Source organism: Carcharodon carcharias, chromosome 5 (assembly GCF_017639515.1).
Source record: "Carcharodon carcharias isolate sCarCar2 chromosome 5, sCarCar2.pri, whole genome shotgun sequence".
In the NCBI taxonomy this organism is placed as follows: domain Eukaryota; kingdom Metazoa; phylum Chordata; class Chondrichthyes; order Lamniformes; family Lamnidae; genus Carcharodon; species Carcharodon carcharias.
In genome coordinates this window covers 41,842,765-41,870,764 of record NC_054471.1, presented here as the reverse complement: position 1 = coordinate 41,870,764, position 28,000 = coordinate 41,842,765, and the positions used below count along the sequence as shown (strand labels likewise).

General features: G+C 43.3%; 1 protein-coding gene across 5 annotated transcripts in view; it reads right to left on the bottom strand.

Annotated features, from left to right (window-relative positions):
- LOC121277922 (sodium/calcium exchanger 1-like) overlaps positions 1 to 20,043 on the bottom strand; it is a 335,906-nt gene extending 315,863 nt beyond the window's left edge. For 3 of the 5 annotated variants that reach the window (XM_041187779.1, XM_041187781.1, XM_041187782.1), the window contains exons 1-2: positions 19,977 to 20,043; positions 6,408 to 8,556 (exon numbers count right to left, since the gene is read on the bottom strand). In XM_041187779.1, the coding sequence (XP_041043713.1) occupies positions 6,408 to 8,533 (2,126 nt within the window). In that variant the 5' untranslated portion in view covers positions 8,534 to 8,556; positions 19,977 to 20,043. Of the gene's footprint in view, positions 1 to 6,407; positions 8,557 to 9,256; positions 9,332 to 19,976 lie in introns of those variants that run through there. The other 2 variants (XM_041187780.1, XM_041187783.1) reach the window with 2 other exon arrangements.
- Positions 20,044 to 28,000: the final 7,957 nt, after the last annotated feature.

Here is a 28,000-nt window from a genome sequence, read left to right as displayed (position 1 = left end):
TAAAATACACAAACATAGTTGTTTGTGATGCCTGCACATGCCAGCAAAGTGCTGCACGTTATGTTTGTGTATGACTGGACTACTGAGAGAGCAAGCTCTTAATAGCGAACTCTGTATTTGATACATTGTGTGTTTGTTATTTATTCTTCCAAACAGAGTTTCAGTAATGAAACTATATTTTTAAACAGCCTGTCAAATGGAAATTAAATAATTCCATTTTCTTTTATCATGGCTTCAAACCAGTACATAATATAAAGTATATTTTATTATTGCCCGTACTGAATGTCAACAAGCCTCACTGTAAATGTTAATAAATTTATTTTATATTAAATAAATTTGTCTAAATAAATTACAGATAGAATCTTTGTATACACACACACAAACTCATTTTAAAACTTGAGAAAAGGAATCTATAAATACAGCACTTTCAAACATGAATTACCATGTGTACTGCAGATCCAGTAGGTAATGAGCAGGATGCCTGCTTGATGTCAGTAGCAAGAGGCCCAAATCATTCTGATAGTCAGGCCTCATCAAAATCCACTAAGCGAGCTGCCTGTAAATTAATAGATTTGACTGGTAGCTTGCAGTTTTGGACAGTGAGATTTCTGGCAGCCTTGACGCCAACTTTGGCCTCTTAAATTTGAAAAAAATGTTACAGTGTATTTGGAACTTTCTGTGATAGATGTCTCCTGCTAAGACTGCCAGGTTCAGTAAGGCAGCAGTGGAGATTCCAATGGGATAGGTGAGGATCTGAAGAAAGGACCTCTTCCTGACAAAAGGATTTTTTTTATTCATTCATGGGATGTGGGCTTTGCTGGCTGGGCCAGCAATTATTACCCATCCATAGTTGCCATTGGGAAGGTGGTGGTGAGCTGCCTCCTTGAACCGCTGCAGTCCATGTAGTGTAGGTACACCTACTGTGCTGTTAGGAAGGGAGTTCCAGGATTTTGACCCAACGACAGTAAAGGAACGGCAATATATTTCCAAGTCAGGATGGTGTGTAGCTTGGAGGGGAACTTCCAGGTGGTGGTGTTCCCTTCTATCTGCCGCACTTGCCTTTCTAGATGGTAGTAGATTTGGAAGGTACTAACGAGCCTTGGTGAGTTCCTGCAGTGCATCCCATAGATGGTACACACTGCTACCACTGTGCATCAGTGGTGGAGGGAGCAAATTTTGTTGGTTGGGTGGCTGCTTTGTCCTGGATAGTGTCAAACCTCAAGTCTCACTGGAGCTACACTCATCCAGGCAAGTGGAGAGTATTCCATCACACTCATAACTTGCACCTTGTAGATGGTGGATAGGCTCTGGAGAGTCAGGAGGTGAGTTGCTTGCTACAGGATTCCTAGCTCTGGCCTGCTATTGTAGCCAAAGTTTTTATATGGCTAGTCCACTTCAGTTTCTAGCCAATGGTAACCCCCCAGGATGTTGGCATCCTGTAAGGTGCTGCATGCAGCAGGTCTATAAGGTTATGTTTGAGAATGACAACACCAGAGCATAGATGTAGTGCTATACAAAGTTCAATGATCTTACCCAAACAAGAAAGGGACAAATGATTTCTTGCTATCTCTATTTCTCAGATGAGACATTACCAACATTTATCTTCCCCGAAAATGACTAGACTCGGAGGGCGGGCAGTGGGGAGAGAGGCGGCTTCCTAACAAGCCCTCAGTTAGCTGGAAGAGGAAGCCTTGGACATAATTGCTGCAGGCAGAAAGCAAACCATCATGGGTAGCAACAAGGCTGGGGGGCAGGCACAGTATGCTGTCTGCCTAATTCTCTTGGCCTTTTTCTTTGTTAAGAAATCACACATATAGTAGCAGGTTTCCACAATTGTATTAGTTTTTGTGCTACTTTCCCATTAGTTCCTGGCCCTAAACCCTTTCCACTTTTCTCAAGTTCACCCCATGACTTAGGTCTTGTTGCAAGAAATGAAGGGGGATCACCCTCACAATGATGTACCATCACTTCCTCAGTCACTTTGATGCACTAGCGCAGAAACTGGCACCCAGAGTAGAAGAGAGAGTACATTTAAGGGATCTTCACAGTGTGAAGTGTAAGCTGTGAAGAGGAAACCAAGAGATATAGAAAGGTTAAGTGAGTGGATAACAAGATGGGAGAAGGAATATAATGTGGGGAAGTGGGGAGTTATTCACTTTGGTAGAAAATTGAAAAACAGAAGATAGATTTTTTTTTAAAAAGGTGTAGAACATTTAAATGTTAATTTTCGGGAATACTTGAGTACACTAATTCAAGGAACACAAAAGTTGGCATGCAGGTACAGCAAGCAATTAGAGAGGCATATGGGATGTTAGCCTTTATTGTAAGGGAACTGGAATATAATAAGGAAGTCTTGTTACAATTGGGTAAGGCTTTGGCAAGACCACTACTGGAATATGGTTTGCAGTTTTGGACTCTATATTTAAGGAAGGATACACTTGCATTGTAGGTGGTACAGCGAGGTTTACTAGATTGGATCCTAAGATGAGAGTAAATTAGGCCTATACGTTCTGCAATTTTGAAGAATGAGAGGTGATCTCCTTGAAACATGCAAAATTCTGAAGTGACTTGACAGGGAAAACAGTGAGGGGCTGATTCTTCTGCCTGGGGAATCTGGAATGGGGTTCACAGTCTCAGGATAAGGGGTCAATAAGGACTGAGAAGAGGAGAAATTCTTTCACTAAAAGGTTGTGAATCTTTGGAATTGTCTACCCCTGAGGGTTATGGATGCTTCATCATCGGGTACACTTAAGGCTTAGATTGACAGATTTTGGGTGTCTCAGGCAATCTAGGGATATGTGGAGACAGCAGAAAAATGGAATTGAGGCAGATAGGTAATGATCGTATTAAATGGCAGAGTAGGCTCGAGGGGCCGTATGATCCACTCTTTCTCCTATTTCTTGTGAATCACTTGGCACTACTACGTATGAACAGGTGATATTGGAAAGTGCAAACAAGGGGAGGGCAAACTCTAAACACAGGTCCACTGAAGAGCCAGAAAGTGCTGCCACACAATGTCAGAAAGTATCAAGCAGTCCACTTCCAACTTCGGTAGCATTCTGGCAAAAGGCATCAATATTCACTAGTCTATCAAACAGCATCCGGTCACCTCAATGGACACTGGAGCTGCATTCTCTGTCCAGGAATCTATGGCACCAGCACTAGCAACTTTGGTCACAGCTCAAACTGATGCAATTCAGACTCTGGGCTCCACCATCTCTACTGCCTTCAAGAGGTTGGGGGAACATACCAATATGGGTTTTAAATGCATAACAACTCTCCTGTAGGCTGGTGACAGTGCTTAGCTGCAATTCCATGAGAGCTTCAAAGAGCAAATGGCGTAGCACAAGTTGCCCTCTCAAACGATGACACCACACTTGTTCCCCTGGCACTCCATCAGTCTGTCATAGTGCCAGAAAGCCAGCTGGGCCAGCATGTCTCACCAGCAGCCAAGGTGCTGCAGTCAGTGAACAGGCTATCTCAATTCCAAGCTTTGTGGGTAATCAGCATGAGCATATTTGAAGTCCTCATCTGAGCAACAAAAGTCTCCCTGCCTGCCCACCACTCTCCCTACACTGAAGCCACTAGGGAAGCCTGGGAGATAAACATCGTAAAATGTCATTTTGGACTGATACCTGGATGTTTATTACTTCCTTAGCCATTTGCTAACTTGATTAAGCTGTGACACTATAATTTAATGTGTTGTCTGCAGATTTCTGCCATAGTTATGTCCTTGATAAAGAATGATGGCATGTATATGAATGATGATCACTGAGGGCACTAAAGGGTAGAAGGACTGGCTGAAATGATGTTGTGCTTGGGGAATAAAGGTGGTGGAAAACAGTAAGTGAAGAAAAGTGATGGTCATTGAGTTGGTGGATACAGGTCAAGCTATAAGCAGATTTCCCACCACTGCTGCATCCTCCAGGTCATCAGCGTTCTCTTTTTGTAGCCAACAGAAGCAAAGATATGCAGGAGAGAGCACACCACTATTATCTTGGCATTCTCCCAAGGCTGCGGTGTAGGAAAGCCCAAAATCGGTCCAAGCAGCAGATCTGTTGTTTCAGCACTGCTTGATAACTAGTGTGCTCAAGATGTGGCTGCTGTTATTTCTGAGCTTTGCTGGTGTCATGGTCTGCAGAGCATATCCACTATCTCCTGTCAACTAGCCTGGGATGTGCTGCTCTTCAAGGGGAGGGGAATCCTGGACTGTTGCAGGATGTAGGCATCACAAGAACTGCCTGGAAAGTGGGCACACAACTGCGTGAACAATTTTCAGCAGCTAAAAACCAGATGGATATTACGGAAGAGAAGTACTCTGCAGTTCATTAACATGCTACATTCATTGGCAGGAGTCCTGATGACCAAATGTGTAATAGATGACTCCATATACTTGTAGGAGTCCCTCAGTGGCTGCAAAACCCACATCACTTTCCGCTGGTCATTTAGGAATGAAATCAAGAAATGCTGTATCCACATGAAGGTTGGTGATATCAGCAACCCTCAGGGCTTTGAATCCCTGGTCACTTGACATTTTCAAAATCAACAGATGCTTATTAGAAGGATATCAAGAAACATGAAGCAAAGGTGGAGGAATAGAGTTCTTGAGACACAGATCACCCATGATCTAACTGAATGGTGGAACAGGCTCATCGTCTGAATGGCTAATTCATGTTCATGTTCCTGTTCCTATAGTTCCTGAGGTCCATGAGGAATGTGATGAAATCATTAGCCTAGACAAACAGTAATTGCTTTATAAAGAAATGCACTGCAGCCTGCCATTACAAATGTTTCCAGCCTCAAATGACCATGATGCATAGGAATCCATGGCTACAAGATCATCACTTCAGCAGAAAATGCAGTGTAAATTATATGGATTACAGGTGAGTTGCATCCTGAAGATTGGCCTGTATTGAAAAGTGGATTACCCTCCTAGGCTGCACCTCACTAAGCCACAAATATCTCAGTCTAGTCTGCAGACCACATGGGTATGCTAAGGCTTCCTACAAGCAACCATCCTCCTTCCTGGACTCCTTGCAGGGTCGAGGACCACTCACATAAACTGGCCAACCTGTTGCTGCCATTCCTGTTCCTCCTTTTCCTGAAACTTGTAAGAGTTGGTCAATACCATTTCCATTTACAACAATACAAGCACCTCTCTGTGCTAGGAATAAGATGGCAAAAAATACAAAATAAAACAGAAAACACTCACATTAAACCTCCTTCGACTCTCCAAATAGAAACCAATAATTTTTTTTTAGGAGGCTGCCCCTTTAAATATGACCGGTAATGCCTATTCTAACCATTACTGGTTGAGTTCAACATTGGTTGCTCATCACATCAAAGTGCATGCAAATGGCATCAGATGTTTCAGCATTTGAGTCCAAGCCACAATGGAAATAATGACTGGTGAATGGGCAGCAAGACAAGAAAGGCAAGCTCTACATCCAGATTTTGATACTGTAACCACCCCTGCCACCAGAATCTCCCCCCCACCCCCTACCCCCCTACCCCAGAGATACAGATGAACATTGGGTCAAGCTTGCAAACGCAGCTAATTTAGGCTGCAATAGTAATATGGTGCGATAGTGTCAATCAATAAACATCAACAGAAAAGCAAAATCTTTGCACAAAATACAATTCAAGGACACGGTGAAACTTCAATAACTTTAGTATTCTCCCTTCTTTGTAGAATATTCGGCAATATTTGAATAGAAGAAACATAGGAAAACATGTGGGCCATTCAACCCTACAACCCCTCCGCCATTCAATTATATCATGGCTGATCTCTATCTTGACTCCATGAACCCAGTTTGTTTTGGCAACCTTTAATACTGTTATCTAACCCAAAAAAAATCCAGCAATCTCAGTTTTGAAGTCTTAAACTGACAGCCAGCTTTAACAGCTTTTGGGGGGGTGGGGGAAGAGTTCCAGATCTTCACTACACTTTGTTTGAAGAAGTGTCCCCTGGCATCACCCCTTCTAGCTCCAGATTTAAAGGTTATGCCCCTTTTTTGTTCTGAGCCATGTTTCTGGTTAATTTTAATAACGCCCAGCACCAACTGACAATTTTTTGTGTTCTTTGAAAAGGGGAGGGAGGGAGGTGGGGGGGGGGGGGTTGAGATGGGGAACAGCAAATGCCCCCTGCTACCTTTTGGGTGGAAAAGACAATTAATTCAATGTGTGAATTTGATCGATTCATCGCCAGCATCAATGCACTGGTTCCAACATAATATAACCCAACTTCCTCAGCCCAATATAATATGGCATCACTGACGGCAAACAGGGGGAGGGGGAGGGGGAGGGGGTGGGGAATAGCAGAGAAGAGAAGGAAGACAGAGTGAGAGAAGTAGGGTAACGGCCCCGCTCCACCCTGTACCTCCCCCTCCCCCCCGGGTGTCACTTACACAATCTCGTCGTTGTCGAACTCGAGCTCTCCGGCCGTGTCCTCAAAGTCCTCGCCGCCTCCCCGGGCGCTGCCCTCGATGGTCCGGTAGGGCACGACGACGGCGCCGCGCGCTCCCGACGCCCTCAGGACCTTCACCTCCATCACGCCCACGCTCTCGCTCACGTGCGTCACCTTCTCCTCGAAGGTGAAGATACCGGCGTGGTCGTCGTCGAAGATGGTGACGTTGGCGGTGGAGGGCGCGCACAGGCACGCGATCTCGGCGGTGGAGGCGGCCACGTGATTGGCGGCGGCGGCAGCGGCGCTTGTGTGGGTGGTGACGGCCGCAGCGCTCGAGACTGAGGCTGCGTCATTGGCGTCGCCGCCTCCTCCGGGCTTGGGCGATGGCGCCTGCGCGGTAGCCGGGCCCGGCCCGGACGCAGGCGTAGACGCCACGGCCGGCTGCTGGTTCCCGCTCCCGCTGCCAGCCGTGCCGGCGCCGGCGCCGCCGCCGCCCAGGCCCACGCCCACGCGCAGGTTGCTGAGGTGGACGCAGAAGTTCTCGTCCTCCTCGAAGATGTCGTCGTCGATAATCCCCACCAGGATCTCCTTGTGCGTCTCGCCCGGCTTGAAGACCAGGCTGCCCTCGGTGAACTCGTAGTCGGAGCCGGCGTTGGCGGTGCCGTCCTCGGTGCGGTAGTCCACGGTGACGGTGTTGGTCAGGTCGCCGCCCCGCCGCACCACGGTCAGGGCCACCGAGCCGCAGTTCTCCAGGCACTGGTAGCTGCCGGGGTCGAAGTAGACGCGGCTGACGGGGCCCTCGTTCACCTCGGCCCGCACCTCTTGCATGGAGACGGCCTTGCGGGCCTGGTCGGCGGCGTGCCGCTTGAGGATGTTGCCGGCGCCGATCATGAGGCGGGTGGCCTGGATGCGGTAGAAGGCGCGGCTCTTGGCCTGCTGGCTCAGCACCTGGTAGTTGGCCAGCTCGATCAGCTGCTCCATCTCCTTGTCCGGGTGCTTCTGCTTCAGCTCCTTCAGGATGCGGGCCATCTCCCGCCTCGACTCCTCCTCCTGGTCCTTGGCGGAGGCTCCGGCGGCCCCTCCTCCGGCTCCGGCCCCGGCCCCGGCCCCGTCCAGGGTCACCTCGGGCCCGGCGGCGGGGGAGGATGAGGACGAGGCGGCGCCCGCGCCGCCCTCCTGCAGCGAGTTGAGCACCTTGCCGTCCATCTCGATGTCCACCTTGGCCGAGGACGCGGACGAGGCGGAGGCGGCGGCGGCGGAGGAGGAGCCGGGCCGCTCGGCCTCGGTCTCGATGATGATGGTGCGGTGGCGGCCGGCCCGGTACTTCTTGTACATGTACTTGTAGAAGAGGAGGCGGCGGTCGGCCACCCAGGCCATGACGACGCAGACGGGGAAGAAGACGAAGGTGAGCAGGCTCTCCCAGAGCTCCACCACCCCGGGCGAGATGACGGCCAGGATCAGGTAGAGCCAGGCGTAGGCGAAGATGCTCCAGGCGGCGGTGACGAAGAAGACGCGCAGGTGCTTGATGCGGCGGATCTCGCCGTCCGGCACCACGTGCACGCAGATGGCGATGATCACGAAGGTGTTGAAGGCCGCGCTGCCCACGATGGTGCTGGGGCCCAGCTCGCCGGCCCGGAAGCCGTGGCCGCACACCTCGATGACCGACAGCAGGATCTCCGGCGCCGAGGAGCCCAGCGCCATCAGCGTCAGGTTGGACACGGTCTCGTTCCACAGCCGCACGGTGGTGGTGGTGGTCTCGCCGTTGGGCTTCTTCACCGTGATCTCCCGCTCCTGCGAGGTGATCACCTCGATCGACGACATGAAGCGGTCGGCGATGATGGAGACGCCCAGGAACATGTAGATCATGGCCACGAAGTAGACGATGGCCCTGGCCACCTTGTCGCCCACCGAGGGGTCCTGGGGGTACCAGATGGGCAGGATCACCCCCTCTGTGCACTTGTAGGAGCCCCCGCACGACTTGGCCGAGGCGTTGGCTTCGACGTTGGACACTTTCTCGCTCGTTTGGACCTGTTGAATGCAAGTCAGGAGAAGAACCACCAGCGTAAACCCAGCATTCACCGCATAGGAACAGGGCGCCGCTTTCCACCACCTCGTCATGATGATCATTGACAGGTTTCCAGGCTCTTAGTCTAAAAATATAGAAAAACCATAGTGAATTTTCTGCTATTCATACAGCAAGAGCAATGCTGGTAGACCATCCCATTGAAGGGGATGTTACTGATTTTTTAATTAAAAAAAACATGGTGGTACAGATAGACAACCACCAGGGTTAAGCTTACCTGGTGGTGCTCTTATGGCAGCATCAGTTACATTAGGATATAAAATTTCCCTTACATTTTCTGAGTGCCTTCAGCAAGCTTGTCTAAGAATGCAAGTCACTTAAGCCTCTCATACCGAGAGAGGAATCAAGATATTCATAAGACATTAGAGCATTAATTGCTAAAATATGACCAAAGTCACATACGTCAGTTTCAATATGTTGCAACAAGGAGTATAAATGTGCCGGGCTTTCCTTTCCACGCTAATCAATTAGTTCATTTTAATTTTCCATGCCACTTTTGTTGCACTCTACACTGCCGTGTCTTTTCCCCTTTACTATATTTTAAACACACTTCAGCGTGGCAATATATTTTCCATGCATGCATCCGTTTTCTATTTTAAAAGAATTAACAGAAAGTGAGTGCTGTAACTAACTCCACTCTCGGACATCTGTCGATTTTGTATTTGCTGTATAGAAAACGTTTAATTATTTGAAATGAATGAGAAAAGAACCACTTTACATTTTTAAAAAACACCAGCTACATTTTATACAAGCCAAATTGAACATACCACAGCGTTCAGTCGATGGTGATTCCTGGATCTGACGTCCGTCAACCCTTGCCTTCGCCTTTCTTGCAAATCAGGAGCGGAACGTCTTTACCATGATAGTATTTAGGGAAGCGAGCTACAGTTAAATCTGCTAGATTTCGCTCTTACTCCCAGCCTTAGAGTCTACCGTGCGGCTTCATAACCAGACACAATATTGATGGTTATTGAAGAAAGTAGGAAGCCGAGATGAAGCCTAGCAGATGTGGAATGGTCAAAGTTTCTCCGCATTATGTTTTCATTACTATGCGTAGAGCATTTTCGCGTAATATAACCAGTATGGTCACCAAGCGTCTGAGTACTGTGCAACCCAAGCACTACGGATGTCTAAGGCAATTACTATTTTCCGATTTCTGATCGTGAGAAAGCCCAGGCTTGCAGTGCATCATGGGCTTCTTGCCAGTACTCTTATCTCCGTGCGACCCACCTACTTCATTGATCATCTGCTGGCCGCCTTAAAGAGGAACGGTCTCTACTCAGCTTAGGGAAGAGAAATCGAAAAAAGGAAATGCTTTAGCAATAAAACGGGTTTTTTTTTTAAGAACAAGAAAACCTTCTGCGTCCTTCAGAGAACGGGCAAGCCCTTATTTAGCGCAATGAATACGCATATCGTGCTTTCTTGTATAATTAATGGTGAGCTACGGAATGATTTCAGACACCTGGAGTAATGTTGGAGGTCTGTCGTTTTTATTGTCTCTTTTTGATATTACTATGATACGCCTACCTCTAAAACAATAAAGTATCGACTCCCATGCGCTTCCATTTACAGGCAGGAATAAAATCTTGCAAATTTGGAAAGTAAACTGTCTCAAATTGGTGTCTCTACAGTTGTGATGTATGGATTAAGAAATCAGTCTGAAAATTCATTTCTGCTATTTAATTCCATTTTGACTTAATTCCCTTTATACCCGTGTACGTTAGGAAATATTCTTGTGCATCAAACATGCATGCACGTTTGTAACCTTGGACATATTTGTTGAAGGACTTTATTACTGGGAGTCTTGGATCCAGTAATGTACATTTACAATAAATGTAGTACCAATCAATAAATTGTTGCTATTATTGTACCGTGGTCTGCATTACTTTAATTTCTCTCCACGGACCAGTAACTCTAGAAACTAAATTGTACTTCCTGTAGCTGTCATATTAGACCACGACGGCATCTCATTTTTATTTGCCCTTGAAGCATGTTTCCAAATACTGCAAGGGACACTATTTCATTAATAACTTGTGCCTCACAGAGTTCTTGTGTTTTTAGAAATTGAAGGAATACAATAAAAAGGAAGGCCTATTTGATGATGAAAGGAGCACTAGTACATCAAGGGAGACTTGATTTATGTACCATAGGAACTTTCACTGAATAGATGCAGTCAGTGGTTTCCTGTCCTTCAAGTTTGGTACCTAGGGAATAACAGTTCAGGACCAGCAAATTGCTCCTGATAAAAGCAAACTTCAAGCTCCATGCTCTTTCTTTTATCAAAACCATTCAGGCAAAGTCAAAACCCAGAGTGTTCCATGATAGCATTGATTTATTGAAGTTATTTAACTTTGTACAGGTAGTTAACCTATGCACAATTCAAATATGCATTTTAGGAAAATCACAATGGTTGGTAGGCATGTCATTGCTACATGAAAACTATTGTCCCATAATATGTGTCCAATATCTTATTGTTTATGTATATACGTATATAACTACAGTTAAGTGTTACCATGGCTCAGTGGTAGCCTCACTCCTTCAAGATAGGTGACTGGGCTCTAGTGCCACTTCAAAGACTTCAGCGCATAATCAAGGCTGACATTCCATTCGACGCATTGTGTCAATGCTGGCTGTTCAAAAGCCTCCAATTAGTCCCTTTCACCTGCCATTCAGCTTTGCAAATTGTTCAAGAATTTATCCAATTTCCTTTATAAAGTTATTTTTTAATTTGTTTCCATTGCCCTTGCTGGCCTTGCATTCTAAATCATAGGTAGCTGCATAAAAAGCATGGTATCTCACTTATGGTTCACTATTTTCTATAGTTACTGACACTTCAACCACTGGAAACAACACATTTTCCTTATTTCAAAACCCTTCAGGACTTAGAAGTTTCTTAACTTTCTTTATTTTGAGGAGAACAGCCCCAGCTTCTCTTGTCTCTCCATGTAACTAAAGTTAATGGGAATTTGGGAAAGCTCTCCACTGGCTAGAGTTATACCTAGTACATGGAATGTGGTTATGGTTGTTGGGGGAAATCATCTCAGTCCCAATACATAGTTTCAGAAGCTCCTTAGGGCAGTACCCTAGGTCTAACCAACTTTATTAATGACCTGCCCGCCACCTAAGGTCAAAAGTGGGGATGTTTGTGGAAAATTGCATTCAGTTCCATTGCAACTGACAGTTAATAAAGCAGATATAAAAACAAAAAAATTGCGGATGCTGGAAATCCAAAACAAAAAATAAAAATTACCTGGAAAACTCAGAACAGTACAGTTGGCGTTTTGAGTCCTCATGATCTTTCAACAGAACTGTTCTTCTCTGCCAATGCTGCCAGACCTGCTGAGTTTTTCCAGGTAGTTAATAAAGCAGCTTGTGCCCAAATGCAGCAGGACCTGCACAGCATTCAGGCTTGGACTAATATGTGACAAGCTACATTCACACCACACAAGTGTCAAGCAATGATAGTCTCCAACAAGAGAGAAGCTAACCGCCTCCTTTGACATTCAACACCATTACTATCACTGGAAGACCCAACGTCAATATCTTGGGGGTCACCATTGACCAGAAACTTAACTGCAAGAGCCACATTAATGCGGTGGCTACGGGAATATGTCACAGATTAGGAATTCTGCATTGAGTAACTCATCTACTGACTTCCCAAATCTTTTACACCATCTACAAACAAGTCAGGAGTCTAATGGAACACTTCACATTTGCTTAGATGAGTCCAACTAAAAAAAAACACACAAGTTTGACACCAACAAGGACAAAGCAGCCCACTTGAATGGCTTCCCATCTATCACCTTAAATATTAATTCCCTCCACTATCAGTACATTGTCGCAGTTGTGTTACCATCTACAAGATGCACTGCAGCAACTTGTCCTGGTTTCTTTTGTCAGCATCTTCCAAACCTGCAACATTTACCATCCAGAAAAGTAAGTGCAGCAGGCATACAAGAATATCACCTGCAAGTTTTCCTCCAAGTCACATACGTAGGAACATTGCACTAGGCCATTCAACCCCTTGAACTTGCTCCGCTATTCAACTAGAATAGAACACGGCTGATCATCTGCCACAATGCCATTTTCCCACACTCTTGAAACTACTATTACTACTCTGAGTGAAGAAATTCCTCCTCATCTCAGTGCTAAATGGCCTACCTCTTATTCTGAGACTGATTCCCCTGGTTCTAGACCCTCCAGCCAGGGGAAGCATCCTTTATCTACCCAGTCTGGCTCCTTAAGAATGCTGTAACTTTCAATGAGATTACCTCTCATTCTTCTAAACTTGAGAGAATATGGGCCCAGTCTCCTTAATCCATCCTCACTGGACAGTTCAGCCACCCCGGGAAATAGTCTGGTGAACCCCCGGCTGCACTCCCGCTATGGCAAGTATATTCTTCCTTGGTTAAGGGGACCAAAACTGTACACAATACTCCAGGTGCAGTCTCACCAATGTTCTATCCAATTGAAACAAGAAACGTTTACTCCTGTACTCAAATCCTCTTGTGATAAAGGCCAGCATACCATTCGCCTTTCTAATTGCTTGTTGCACCTGCATGTTTGATTTTAGTGACTTATGAACAATGACATCCAGGTCCCTTTGGATATCAACATTTTCCAATCTCTCACCACTTAAGAAATACTCTGCACCTCTGTTCCTCCTACCAAAGTGGATAACCTCACACTTATCCACAGTAAATGCCATCTGCCATATTCTTGCCCACTCACTGAGACTGCTCAAATCCCCTTGAAGCCTCTGCATCCTCCTCACAACTCACATTCACAGCTAGTGTTGTGTCATCCACAAACTTGGAAATATTTTGTTTGGTCCCCACATCCAAATCATTGATGTAGGTTGTGAACAGCTAGGGCCCAAGTACTGATCCTTGCAGTACCCCACCAGTCACAGCCTGCTATCCTGAGAATGACCCGAGAAGGAAAGGTTAAACAGACTGGGCTTGTTTCCACTGGAGTTTAGAAGAATGAGGGATGACTTGATTGAAGTATAGAAGATCCTGAACAGTATTGACAAGGTGAACATGGAAAGGATGTTTCTTCTTGTGAGTTAGTCCAGAACAAGAGGGCATTACTTTAAAAAGAGAGGCTTCCCTTTTAGGAAGAGATGAGGAAAACCTTTTTATCTCTCAGAGGGTTGTGCAACTTTGGAACTCCCTGCCTAAGGTGGAGGTAGGTAGATTCTTGTTAGGCAAGGGAATCAAAGGTTATCAGGGGTAAAAGGGAATGTGGAATTTGAAATGCAAGCGGATCAGCCATGATTTTATTGAATGGTGGAGCAGGCTCCTATTTTGTATGCTTGTATGACCAATTTATTCCTACTCTGTTTTCTATCCATTAACTAATCATCAATCCATGCCAGTATTAATCCCCACCCCCCCAACCCCCACCCCCACCCCCACCCCCCTATCCATGTGTTCTAATTTGTACTCATCCTCCTGACTTGGAAATATATCAGCATCCCTTCACCGTCAATCTTGGAACTCCTCCTTGACATCACTTGGATATACCTACATCATTCAGCCTCCAGTGGTTCAAGAAAGTGGCTCACCACCATCAGAAAGGCAGTTAAAGATGGGCAATTAATGCTGGCCTTGATAGTGGTCCCACGTCTCATGAGCAAATGAAAAAAATCTGCATCTGTGTTGTGATTTTAATTATTTTCCTCTAAGGTCTTGATCTCCTTCCTAAAGTATAACTAGAATTGGGTGCAATAATACAGCTGGGCCAGACAGTGATATATGAAGGTTTATCATAACTTCCTTGCTTTTCTACTCTATTATAAATCCAAGAACCCCATATGTTTTTTTAAGCATCCTTCTCAACTTGTCCTGCCACCTTCAAAGGTTTGTGTATATAAATGCAGATATCTCTGATCTTGCACTCACTTTAAAACTGTATGATTTAGTTTATATTACACCTCCTCATTCTTCCTATCAAAATTTACCACTTCTCATTTCTCTGTGTTACATTTCATCTCCCCATTTTCTCACTATCTATGACCTCCTGAAATTTGCTACTAAGCCCCCTTACTGTTCAGTACATCTACAGGTTTTTGTGTCACCTCCAAAAGTTGAAATATTGCCCGTATACCCAAGTCTAGTTCGTTAATGCATATCAAAAAATCGATCAGTCGTTCTAATACGAATACCTAGAATTGGGTGCAATAATACAGCTGGGCTAGCCAGTGATATATGAAGGTTTATCATAACTTCCTTGCTTTTCTACTCTATTATAAATCCAAGAACCCCATATGTTTTTTTTTAAATATCCTTCTCAACTTGTCCTGCCACCTTCAAAGGTTTGTGTATATAAATGCAGATATTTACAGAGGACACCGCTGCATACTTCCCTCACGCCTAAGAAACAAGTATCCACTACAGCTCTCTACGTTCTGTCTCTTAGCAAATTTTATATTCACGCGGCTACCATTCCTTAAATTCCAATTTTGCGAATAACTCTAGTTAAAGGTATCTTTTCAAACGCCTTTGAAAGTCCAGATACACAGCATCAACGTTCATGAACCCTCTCCGTTACTTCATTACCTCACACTATTCTGAGGCTTCTGATGCCATGTGCAGTATATCAGGAAAAATTGGTGTCAAAACCAGCTTCTATATGGATCAAATCATTTGCATCCGCATTTCAATTTCCTATAAGGTTGCACTGTATATGTGTTCACATGTGAACAATGGGCCACCGCTGTAACAAATTTTCAGGCTCCAGCGTGCTGAAAATGTAAACAGTTATCGAGTATGTTTTAATGCCTTAAAACCACCTCTTGATCCAAGATAGCACCATTGCTTGGTAGTTGTAGTTAATTTGTTCTAAGTCACTAACCAACATTTAATGGTTCACGGGTAATGTACCTCAGAATACAAATGCTAGTTTCCATTGCGACAAAGCAGTTGTCTGTTCTATTTCTATCTGGTATCACTTTGCTTAAGATGATATGTCTTTCTATTGAGTCAGTAGACAATAGTGAGAAGCAAGTCAAGCGGCTGCATTTTAAGCAACCTCTTGAAAATTTAATCAAATAATGATGTAACAGCAACATTTGGAGCACTTCCGATTTTCTTGTCATCCGAGAAGCGACGAATCTCTAAGAATATTTTATTTACGGTGGTTAGGGGCAGTTTAGCCTCCCTTCTTCAAACCAGTCATGCTCTTTGAAGACTTTTGGGGTTTCAACAAGGCGTTATCCTTCTTCGTGTTTGGTTGCTTTTGAAGTGTAGTCCCAAGTTTCTTGCCGGTCTGATAGACTGGCTGTGGCTTTCTCGCTCAGTCTACTTGAGCCAAATCATCATCCAATTTTGGCCACATTGAGATATATCAGTGAAAGCACCTTTCAAACGCAAACAAGCTTACCGTAAAAAAGTTGCAAAGCTGTGTGACTTCTGTACCAGCGCCAAACAGGAATATTTGAGAATATGTAGAGTATGTCAAATGTGTCACCCCAAAATACAATGAAACATTAAATTGCAATAATGTTCCAATATTTTCTGAGCTGATTATATCTACAATACCTTGTATAATTTACTGGGGTTGTACAGTGACTGCTGTGCTTTGTAGCGCTGTAATATTAGAGGGAAGATGTTTGCACTATTTCTCTCAATGTTGCCAGTCAGTGAAGGGGAGTTAATTGAAGGAGAAACTAGAGGGGAAGGTTTAAAGTACTCGACTCAAATATATGAAATAATAGACTGCCAAGTATACCCTTTGACCCTTTTTGTCTAAAATCGATTATTTGGATATCTTTACCTGCATCGAGACCATTAAAACGGGTCTCGCTCCCTGCTAGGCCCCTCTCAGGACATCGCCAAGAAGCACTGTACAATTCCAGATTGCTAAATGAAATTATAGAAGTATTCCCAATAGCCTCCAACCCACCACCCCCCTTCCGGAAGACAAGAGCGAAGGGGAAACCGATTCAGGCCGGACTAAGTGTCCACCCAAAGCCTCTGACTCCAGTAAACTGCACTCCCTTCAAGCAACGGCCAAAAATGTCAAGACAAAATGCTCTAGCTTACATTACTTTCTTAAAATGGATGGTGTTTTGAGCAAAACACGGTTTCCTGGACACTATACAAATGGCTCTAAAATCTATGGAAGAGTGTTTTTGTTCAAATTGTTTGCTATGGCACTCCCTCCTTTCATGCCTGAAGGCTGCAGTTTCAAGCTCCACTCTCGGGACATCCAGTGCAGTACCGAGAGGAAGGATGCTGCACTGTGGGATGTCTTGCGTTTTTAGTAAGACCAAGGCCCTGTCTGCTCGTTGAGTTGGAAGTGAACTATCCCTTGGCACTATTTGAAGAACGGGGCAGTTGTCCTACCTAACCAATACCTGCAATGTTAAATCTGATAAATTTTATACTTGTTGTTTGTGTGTGTGGGTTGAAGGGGGAGGAGAGAGAGGGGATGCTTGCATTTATATAGCGCCTTTTATAACCACAAAACTCCCCAAAGTGCTTTGTAGCCAGTAAAGAACTTTTGAAGACTAGTCACTGTATAATGTAGGAAACAAGACAGCCAATTTGTACACAGCAAGCTCCCACAAACAGCAATGTGACAATAATCAGATAATCTGTTATTGTGATGTTAGTTGAGGGATAAATATTGGCCAGGAGACTGGGGCTAACTCCCCTGCTCTTCTTCCAAATCGTGTCATGAGATTCTTTATTTTCATCTGAGAGGACAAATGGAGCTTCGATTTAACCCCTCACCCGAAAGATGGCACCCCTGCCAGTGCAGCACTCCCTCAGGACTGCATTGAGTGGCAGCCTTAATTTTTGAGCCCAGGCTGTTTTTATTGTAATTGGTTTAACTGTATTATACTGGTTTCCTGTATTATAGCAAATAATATACTTTTATTGACTGTGAAATCCTTTCTGACGGGTCGTGAAAGGCGCTATATGAAAGCTTGTTCTTTCTCGTCAAAAATGCATTAAAAGATTTTTCCCGATATTTATTACATAAATGTCTCATTGTGCATTCACACTGTCAATCTTATGAAGTATCTTTTTTTGGTCGAATAACTTTTGTCATATATTTATGAATTCGTAAGTAAACCTTTGAAAGGATTTTGTATGATAGGGAAATCATTTCAACGCAATAAACATGCGGTAACCTACCCAATCGCCTGCCACTGTATAGTGCACCCGAAACGGATTTTAATTGCCTTGCAAAAAATATTTATTTATTGAAATGCCCTCTAATTACTCGTCGAGTGGCTCGTGGGCAAGTATAATACTTCTGAACTTCATGCACAGTCAAAAATAGACCATACAAACCGGACTTCGCCGAAACTCGTCCTAAATTCCTACGAAACCACAAATCCCAGGATTACTTAACGTCTTCCCAAATCGAGGCAGTCGTTTTTTTAAAAAACCTGTTTACGGCTGCTTGTTTAATAGGCATAAATTTCATTTCTCCAAAGCATCAAACAATTGCAACACCTGATAACATTTAAAATCCTGCTCTTGGATTGATGCAAAGACGGGGCGATTACATGGAACACAAAAGCTTAATACTATGCCCCCTGGCAGACCTGCGAATTACTACAACTTTGAACTCTAGACTGCACGTTCTATCGACACCTATATCGGCAGAGAACTGTGCACTGCTAACAATTAAAAGGTGTACGACATGTGCAGTTAGAAAACCCACCCTTCCCGAACTAGCTGTTTAAAACATACACGTGATTCGGCTTGCTTGTGCAGGATCTCGTGTATTTTGTTTCACTAAACTGGAATCTTTCTCGCCGAAACCCGAGAAGGCATCAATTGCTACAGATTAAAGGCACAAGGACAGGAAGCTCCAGTCTTATCACAATCATCATTTGAGTGACGTTTAATTAGCCGGCTCACATGGCTTTATGGGAACTCAAGTTACTGTAATTGTGGTTCGATTATTGCACAATTCATCATTTTGAAAACTGTCCAAAAGTCTCACCCCAGTCTTTTCGCTTCCTTTTCGATGGTCCTGTTGCTGTGATTTTGCTTTCTCACTCGTTTTAAATAATTCCGTTTCTCTTCAGGCGGTATGTTTTTCAAATTCTTATGTTTGTGAACAAATTGTGTGCAGTAATAGGATTTTGCTTTCCTTTCATTTAAGTGACCTATTGTACAGTCCATCACAGTACAACAATACAGCCCAAGGCATATGAATTGTGAGACCTGAATGGAAATAGTTATCCTCAATTCCGTTATCACAATAAGTGGGGTCCCACAGTGAGATGGCTATTATATATTTTCCCAGTATTTAATTTCAGCTTGCTGGTTTCCATAAATGTGAAACATCAATCGATCGAGCAATAACATTGTCAACGGTATTATCTAGAGGAGCTACAACCTCTCAGCAGTCCTGCATTAGGGAAAGGAAGATTGTTCAACCTTCATACTTCTTGATCATTATGCAGTTTTTTCTCCTGAATGTACGTAGAAGTGGACTTTGGGTCAGGGCAGAATTGGACCTGGATGTAATTTTAGCCTAATTATGTAATCACCTTTGTTATGTTTAGTCTCACTTTTTTGTAATTACCTCATCTGGGCAACTTCACCAATGCAAAATCAATACTCCTCTAATTTGAATGCTGACAATCAATATTTAGGCTCACAGATGAATAACAGTCACTTGTGCAAGAGTCTGGTGTTAGTTGTGCTGTACCTCAGTCAATACCTTCAAGAACAATGAGAGAAGCTTGCTTTTGCATAGCCTCTTATCACATTTCTCAAAAACACTATAAAGCATTTGTTGCAGAATTAATGACCTTGAAGTTCAGTGACTGCAATTTGCAGACAAATGGAACAATCATTTTGCCCATTGCAAGATTCCACTACCAAGGGAGACAAATGACTAGCTAAACTATTTATGGTGCTGTTAGCTTAAAAAGATGTGTCGACCAGAATAATGAGTATTGCCTGCCTCCTTTGAATATCCCTATCCATCCAAATGACTGGGACAGGCAGGCAGGGCCTTAGCTTAACATCTTGTCAGATCATACAGCACACCCTCAGTACTGCACAGGAGAATAGTGGAATAGATTCAGAAGGAAATTAACTTCAATGATGAAAATGACATTTAGAAATTCTGGAATTGAGACTGACCATGGAAAAGTTAAGATGTTCAGTATACAACACCCATTTCATTAATCAGTGCCTCATTATGTTTAATTTTACTTTTGGTTGTGACCTTGTCTGGGCAATGGCGCTGATGCAAAATCAGTATGACCCAAATATTTACTAACTAACTATGCACACAATACATTTTAAAGATGGCAGTCACCATTTTACACTAGCTTCGCTCTAACTATATTTCTGATTAACTTAACACTATTTTAGTATTTCTGTTGTAATTATGTCTGTTGAAGCTACACAGCATCTTGCAATTGTTTGACTCAACTGCAGTTAATAGAATAAATACCAGATGATTTTAAAGTCATAGTTAAATAAATACATTTATAAAGCTTACCTTGGGAGAGTCCCTGCAGCTGTTTGGAGCTTTATGGGAAAAGACGGCATGTGATAGCTTCTCTAAATTTAACAGAAAGACATCAGGGAAGATTCTTGTCCTTTAAGTGTCTCTAAACATGGTTTGCATAGCTCTGTCTGAGCTTATCTGTAGTTTTGTGCTTTTGCTTCCATACATGGATCTGTTCCCAACAGTAACTTAGAGCCGTTGAACAGCATTGTCTGGCAGTCTTTAGCTGGATCCAACATGTGAATGATAACGTCTTTCTGGCTAACACGGATTCCAGCAATAACAACTACACACATGGCTTTTTGTTTTAAATTATGATTATATATTTCCTTGAAGATATTTATAAGGTGTTTTTTAACTAAATAAATTGATACGTAAGCCTTCCATAAAGATAATCTTTTCCATGCACTATTTATTTATCTGATTGTGTCTGTGTAAATCACTCTAGGTAGCACAGCCATTTTCAGGCTGACCAACGTTCCTGTATATACATGCAAGCATTTCTTTGCAATAAATTTAGTGCTACATACTTGGAAATAAACTAATGTCTGGCTTTTGTTCCACAGCTTGTAAAATAAAGGCAGCAAGCGTCAATGAACCAAACAATAGTGTTAAATAGCATTTAAAATGTCTGATCTGATCTGGCTGTGAGATTGTTATTACTGCAAAGATTATGGCTCCTGGATTATGTCACCAGTGCAGAATATTTCAAAGTGCTGTGCAGTTTAACTCTGGTCACTTTATGATGTACTTGATGGACCTATATAGACCAGCAATAGTAGGCTTATTTTATGCTTGTCAGACCATGTGTGAACATTGCAAACCAGGTAAATTGCCAGGCAGGTTGCAAATAACACGAACAAAAACATAAATAAATACATTCAATTACTGGAAACCCGAAATAAAAACAACAAAAAAATTGCTGGAAAGATGCAGCATGTCTACCAACATCTGTAAAAAAAACAGGGCAGGGATGCAAATCCTTTGTTAGAAGTGAAAAATAAGAAATCCCTTAAATAGTGTTGAATGCAAAAAAATACCCTCGGAAAACAACAGGTATAGCAATCACAAGGAGAAAATTAATGTGCTGCACAATCTGCAAACTGCCTAGAAAAACATGGTGATAAGCATTGAAACAAAGAAATCCAATCATTTCCTGCTGGTTTCAGAAAAGCCTAACTTCAACAAGAAATGCCCTCCAATTGACTTCAGGATATACCCAACAGCAATTAGCTGACAATTGACCTTATGATGTATTTATTTATAGCAATAAGACTCTGTGGCCTCAAATGGATAGAACAATTTTGCACATTGCACCCATATGCAACAGCATATTATATTGTGTATCATGGTATAACGCTCATGTGCTTTCAATAGGACAGCATTTGACTTGGCATGAGCAATACCATGGGCGATTTGCTAACATAGCAAGATTCACTGCTTTAAAATAAATCACAGGATTGGACAGCCCTCGGTTGAGCTACTAAATAAAAGTAGGAAATGCTACAACGAGTGATAAAACTAAGGGATGTTTCTTACAAAATACTGCCCAACTTATTGATAAAACTAATACATGTCACCCAGCCCCTCTCCTATTTAACACTGAGGTGGTAATGTTGCAGACCCATGACCTTGACACCTAGCAAGCAGTAATAGACCAGATTTTCTTACTTATCCAGATCGCCAGCATGGGAAGGAATACCTTAATCTATCAATCAACACTTGGCTAACTGAGCAGAGCTAAATTACCACTAAAATTTTTATTAGTTCAATGTTTCTTCTGACACCACTTTAAATGAAGAGAGTCTCTTTCCCCATCTCAGTAAGGTTTCTCTGTGTATATATATATATATATATATATATATCAATCTAGAACGTGGACAAAAAGGAGCTGAATTCCAAAGGAGAGGTCAGAGTAACTTCAGAGTGACTTAGATAAAAGTAAGTTACCGCAGATGCTGGAAATCTGAAACAAAAACAGAAAATGCTGGAAAAACTCAGCAGGTTGAACAGCATCTGCGGAGTTAACGTTTCAAGTAAGTATGACTCTTCTTCAGAGCTAAAGAGAAGTAAAAATGTGATGAAATTTACACTGTTCAAAGGGGGTGGCACAGGTGAAGCTGGATAGGAGGCCAGTGATAGGTGGAGGCAAAGGAGAAATTGACAGGGATGTCATGAACAAAAGAACAAAGGGTTGTTAATGGTGGTGGTACTGGCTAAAGGAGGTGCTGATGGTGGCATTAAGGTCAGAAAGCAGAATATGGCTATAGCAGGACAAGGGTAAGCACTCTGGAAAGTATAATATGAACAAGTGACAGATGGCCCTAGTGGGGATGGGGTGGGAGGTGGGGGGGAGGGGACCGCGGTGGGAAAAAATATTGAAAATAGGATGAAAGGTGGGGGTAAAACAATGAATAAAAATGAAAATAAATAAAAATAAAAATAGTTGGATAAAAAATAAAAGTAAAAATGATTATTGAAAAAAGGGGATAAAAAAGGGGTGGGACAGAATCTTTGGCTTAGCAAGCAGGGGCGGGGCCCGCTTGCCGAGGCGTAAAATGATGCACGGTGATGTCAGGCACCCCGATGTCACCGCGCGTCATTCAGATTTTCAGTTCGATAGGTGTGCAGCCGAGCTGGCTGCACACAAAGGCCAATTAAGGCCATTTAAAAAGCCAATAAAGCAATTAGCAAAGCTGCCTGTCCAACCTTAAGGTTGGCGGGCAGGCAAAGAGCCCAGGCGGCCTTCGCATTTTTCATGGAAACTCATCCACAGGTGGGATGAGGTTTCATGAATGTTTTTAAAATGTTTGAAAATTTTTCAATAAAATTAATGGACATGTCCAAGCTCATGTGGCAGTTTCACATGAGGGGACATGTCCTTAAATTTTTTTTGTTTTACCTTTATTCAATGTTTTATAAGTGAAAGTAATCACTCTGAGGCACCTCTGTGCCTCAGGGAGATTTCTGCGTGCGAAAGAGTGCATTCCCTGACTCAGGCAAACCCTCTGCCCGCACAGGGAGCACTCAGCGCTTCTGGACGCGCATCAAGCTGGGCTGGCCTTGATTGGCCCGTCCATATAAAATGGCAGCGCCCAGCAGATTGGGGGCACCGATCGGCTGTACGCCTGCCTGCGCCCTTTCCTGCACAACCCCCCTGACGGGGAGAAAATTCTCCCCGTGAGAATGGAGGAGAGAGTTCATGGTCTGAAATTGTTGAACTCAATGTTAAATCTGGAAGGCTATTAAGTGCCTAATCGGAAGATTTCAGGTGAAGCAGCGCTTCACTTGCACACCCTTCAATTTAGTCTAATGCATTTGCTGCTCCCAAAGCGGTCTCCTTGATATTGGAAAGACCAAACGCAGACTGGGTGACCGCTTTGCGGAACACCTTCTGTCTGTCTGCAAGCATGACCCAGACCTTCCTGTCGCTATCCATTTCAACACGCCACCCTGCTCTCATGCCCACATGTCCGTCCTTGGCCTGCTGCAATGTTCCAGTGAAGCTCAAGGCAAACTGGAGGAACAGCACCTCACCTTCCGATCAGGCACTTTACAGCCTTCCGTACTTAACATTGAGTTCAACAACTTCAGACCATGAACTCTCTCCTCCATCCCCTCCCCTTTTTGATACCCATTTATTTCAATATTCATTCTTATTTTTTAATTTTTATTTTTTATCCACCTATTTTTATTTTAATTTATTTTCATTTTTGTTCATTGTTTTAGCCCCACCTTTTATCCTATTTTCAACCTTTTTTCCCATCACCAGCCCCTACCCTCATCCCACCCCCACAAGGGCCATCTGTCACTTGTTCATGTTGTTCTTTCCAGAGTGTTTACACTTGTCCTGCTATTACCACGTTCTGCTTTCTGATCTTAATACCACCATCAGCACCTCCTTTAGCCAGTACCACTGCCATTAACACCCCTTTGTCCTTTTGTTCATGACATTTTTGTCAATCTCTCCTTTGCCTCCGTCTATCACTGGCCTTCTATCTAGCTTCACCTGCTCCACCCCCCTTAAACAGTATATATTTCATCACATTTTTACTTCTCCTTAGTTCTGAAGAAGAGTCATACAGATTTGAAATGTTAACTCTGTTTTTCTCTCTGCAGATGCTGCTGGTTTTTCCAGCATTTTCTGTTTTTGTTTCAAAGTGACTTACTTACACATCAGGGCAGCATTCGACTGATTGTGGCTCCAGGAGCTCTAACAAACTGGTAATGTGTTTTGGGGACAAACTCCTGTGGCTGGAGTCAATCCTAGTACAAAATGAGATGATTATGACTGTTGAAGCCTAGGGACATCACTCCAGGAGTTCCTCAAGGAATCATCCTAGGCCCAGCTATCTTCAACTGCTTCATCAATGACCTTCCATCCATTACAAGATCAGAAGTGGGGATGTTCACTGATGATTGCGCAATGTTCAGCTCCATTTTGAGTTCTTTAGATAATGAAGCAATCAAATGCATCAAGACCTAGACAACATCTAGGCTTGGGCTGATAATTGTCAACTAATATTCACTCCACAGAAAGACCTGGCAATGACTATCTCCAACAAGAGAGAGAATCTAACTGCCATACCATGAGGCTCAATGGCATTATGATCACCAACAACATCATGGGAGTTACCGTTGACTAGAAACTTAAACCAGACCAGACATTTAAATACCCTGTGGCTACAAGAGTAGGCCAGAAGCTGGTAATTCTGTGGCAAGTGACTCATCTCCAGACTCTCCAAAGCCTGTCCACTGTCTACAAGGTACAGGCCAGGAATGTGTTGAGATACTCATCACATCTGGATGAGTGCAGCTTCAGCAACACCCAAGAAATTGACATTATCCAGGCCAAAGCAGGCAGCCTGAAAGGCACCTTATCCACCTTTGTAAACATTGAGGTTGGCACAATATCATCCAAAGTGATATTTAGACCAACCAATCAGATCACAGAAAATTTCATCTAACGAACCAATTAGATAATACAGAATTGACAAGCACATGGATTCAATTAAGTGGCATAGATTTTAAAAATCAGTACTCCCAAATTATGCTTAGCCTAAATAGCCAAGTGGTTATGGTACTGGGCTTGTAACCTCAAGATCAAGAGTTCAAATCTCACAATGGCAAACTATGAAACAATGTAACTTCATCTGAATAGGAACAGATGGAAACGTGTTTGTACTCGAAAGAGTTACTCCCAAATTATTAGTTTTTGATAGGTAACATAATTGTATTGAGTAAATCTTTAAACAAAGGTTTATTTTGGTTACATTAATTAATTGGAAACATCTTGTGGTTTGTGCTACAGAGAGACTTAATCAAGTGGTTTTCCCTAATGGCAACCTTAATAAAATTGCATTGTGCAATCTATCATGTGGTTGTAAATCAGTGTCCAAACACAAAATTTTGAAGAACTTTGGAGTTGATCCTGGTAAATGTAAGCTATACAAGTATAATAACTTCCAACGGTTATTTTTAAGAAAACATTGTTCACATATCATCCATGAGTGTGAAATTACATCTTACAATTTCTCCCAGTACAGTTACTACTAATAAAAAAGTGACAAGCAAAAATAAAGAGAAAACTTAATGTGCTGACATGGATCTGAAACACAGTGCCCAACCCACTGCCTGGTGACTGATGAAGTGGAGGTAGTCAACTTACATGGCTGTACTTGTTTTCCATTCCATGCCATTGTCCCCATAGGTCAGCAAGGCTAGACAGAGGTAGAAGCAAATATGAGGTGTCAGCATGAGCAGCTTTGTCCCAGCTAGGCAGTGCTATGCTGCATGTCAGCTACAGCTTTCTAGACAACAAGTGGTACGGCTCTGCATCTGGCTCCCTGAAGTCCTGGACCCTGTGAAGTCAATTGCCCATGACCACTGCTGAATGAGTCCATCATTCCTGCAGAGATGATTGGTCACATCTTAGCGGGTGTGCCCAAACAGGCGCTGATTGCTCCTCAATCATCTTGATGTGCCTTCTTTCAAGTAATACCATTAAAAGTATGAAATCCTGTGATTGGTATGCTTCCAAAGAATTATTCACATTACAGTCCATAAGGCCTTCACATATGTGTATCATTAAATATGCTGTCCATTTGGGAATTGGAGCCTGTGTGAAAGCAGCACCCATGCACCTCCACCTGCAGATATCTCTTCCTCTGCTTAGGCAGTCCCTCGTGATCGAGGATGCCTTGCTACTCAGTCTATAGGTTCTCAGATTCTATGGGTTCTGAGAAAGCTGATCAGTCCAATGTGTGATCTGCAGACTCTGCCACGTGCAGTAGATGGTTCGTGAAGGGTTTTTAAAAAAAATTCATTCATGGGATGTGCGCGTTGCTAGCTAGTCCAGCACTTATTGCCCATCCCTTATTGCCCTTGAGAAGGTGATGGTGAGCTGCCTTCTGGAACCACTGCAGTCCATATGGTATAGGTTGGGTAGATGAGATGCTTGGAGGTTTGTGCTCTCTCTGGCGCCTCAGCTTTGCATCTGCATATTCCTGACAAAGTTTCTTGATGTGTTTGGTGCTTTTCCAAATGATCCTTCTCCATTTTGATTGGTCACAAGCCAGGGTCTTCCATGAGTGGGTGGGGATATTTGACCTCTTCAGGGTTGCTTTACAGACTCCCTAAAGTGTTTCCGCTCTCCTCCTGGGGTCTCCAAATTCCAAGTAGAGCAGTTGCTTTGGGAGTCTGGTGTCAGGCATATGAATGACATATCCCACCGCACAGAGCTGGTTTTGAGTAATTAACACCTCGATGCTGGGCAATGTAACTTGGGAGACGACGCTGCTGTTGGACTGCCTTTCTTGCCACTGGATTTGGAAGGTCTTATGAAGGCACCACGGGTGGTAATCCTCCTGTGCTTTAAGATGCCTAGTGGAGTGCCAAGTCTCCGAAGCATATATTACCTGCAGATATAGGTCATGGGATAACAGCAGATGGGAAGCTGACCTCTGCAAGCTGACCTGCCTGGCACCTCTCAATAGATCCTCCTAAAATTGCAGATATATGAGATTCCCAATCAGAAACGTATTGATTCCACTAATGCAGCTTTTTGAAACAAAATCCAAGCAATTGTCAAAAAGGCTTCTGAAAACTTAAGTAGTAGCAGAAAAAATCACAAAGCAAGGAGATAAACGTTGCAGAAATTACCTGAACATTTGTTCACTGAATTTTCCCATGGACCCCTTTAAGTTTATTTCTGTACACAGCTCAGTGTCCAAGAGTCCTTATTGCCTGCTATATATAGGCATGAAGCACCAATGTACATTGAAATGTCAGGTAGGTACACATTGTAATTATGATAACCACCCTTAATTTAAATATTATTACAAGGCTGCTGGCCATCCAGACAGGTGCTCTCTGCCTTAATAGTTTTGGAATATGGAAATGCACACAGAGCACAAATTTGGTATAGACCTGGTGGAACAGATCTCTGGCAAACGTTCTGCTCAGTTATGACCCTTAATCTGTATCACAGAAACTAACATCATTCCCATTACATTTATTTATAGGATTTCTGGTGCTGCTGTTGTTTCTATCACTGCTTGTAATAAAAAAAGGAATGCTGGCAGTAAAAAGGCCAGTCAAAATTGAAAGAGAGAAATTGGTTAAGGGAAAAAGAGACTTGCATTTATATAATGTCTTTGACCACCTTAGGACGTCCCAAAGTACTTTGCAGCCAATGAAGTATTTTTGAGATGTAATCACCGTTGTAATGTAGGGAAGGTTTTGTGTGGGGCCCTTCATCAGAACTGGATGGTTGGCCATGAAGAGGACCAATAGCATGAAATGGTGGAGAGAAGAGTTCTTAATATTAAGAATACTTTGGTGGTCATGAGTAGACCAAAGTGATGAAGGTTGACAATTCTGGCAGATGCTTCAGATTGAAATATGGCTGGACAAACAGATCTTGGCAGATACACAAGCACAAGGAAGGAGCCACAGGGATAACATTGAGGGTGAATAGGGCAAAAGAGACAAATGAAAAGCACTCTGAAGGAAGG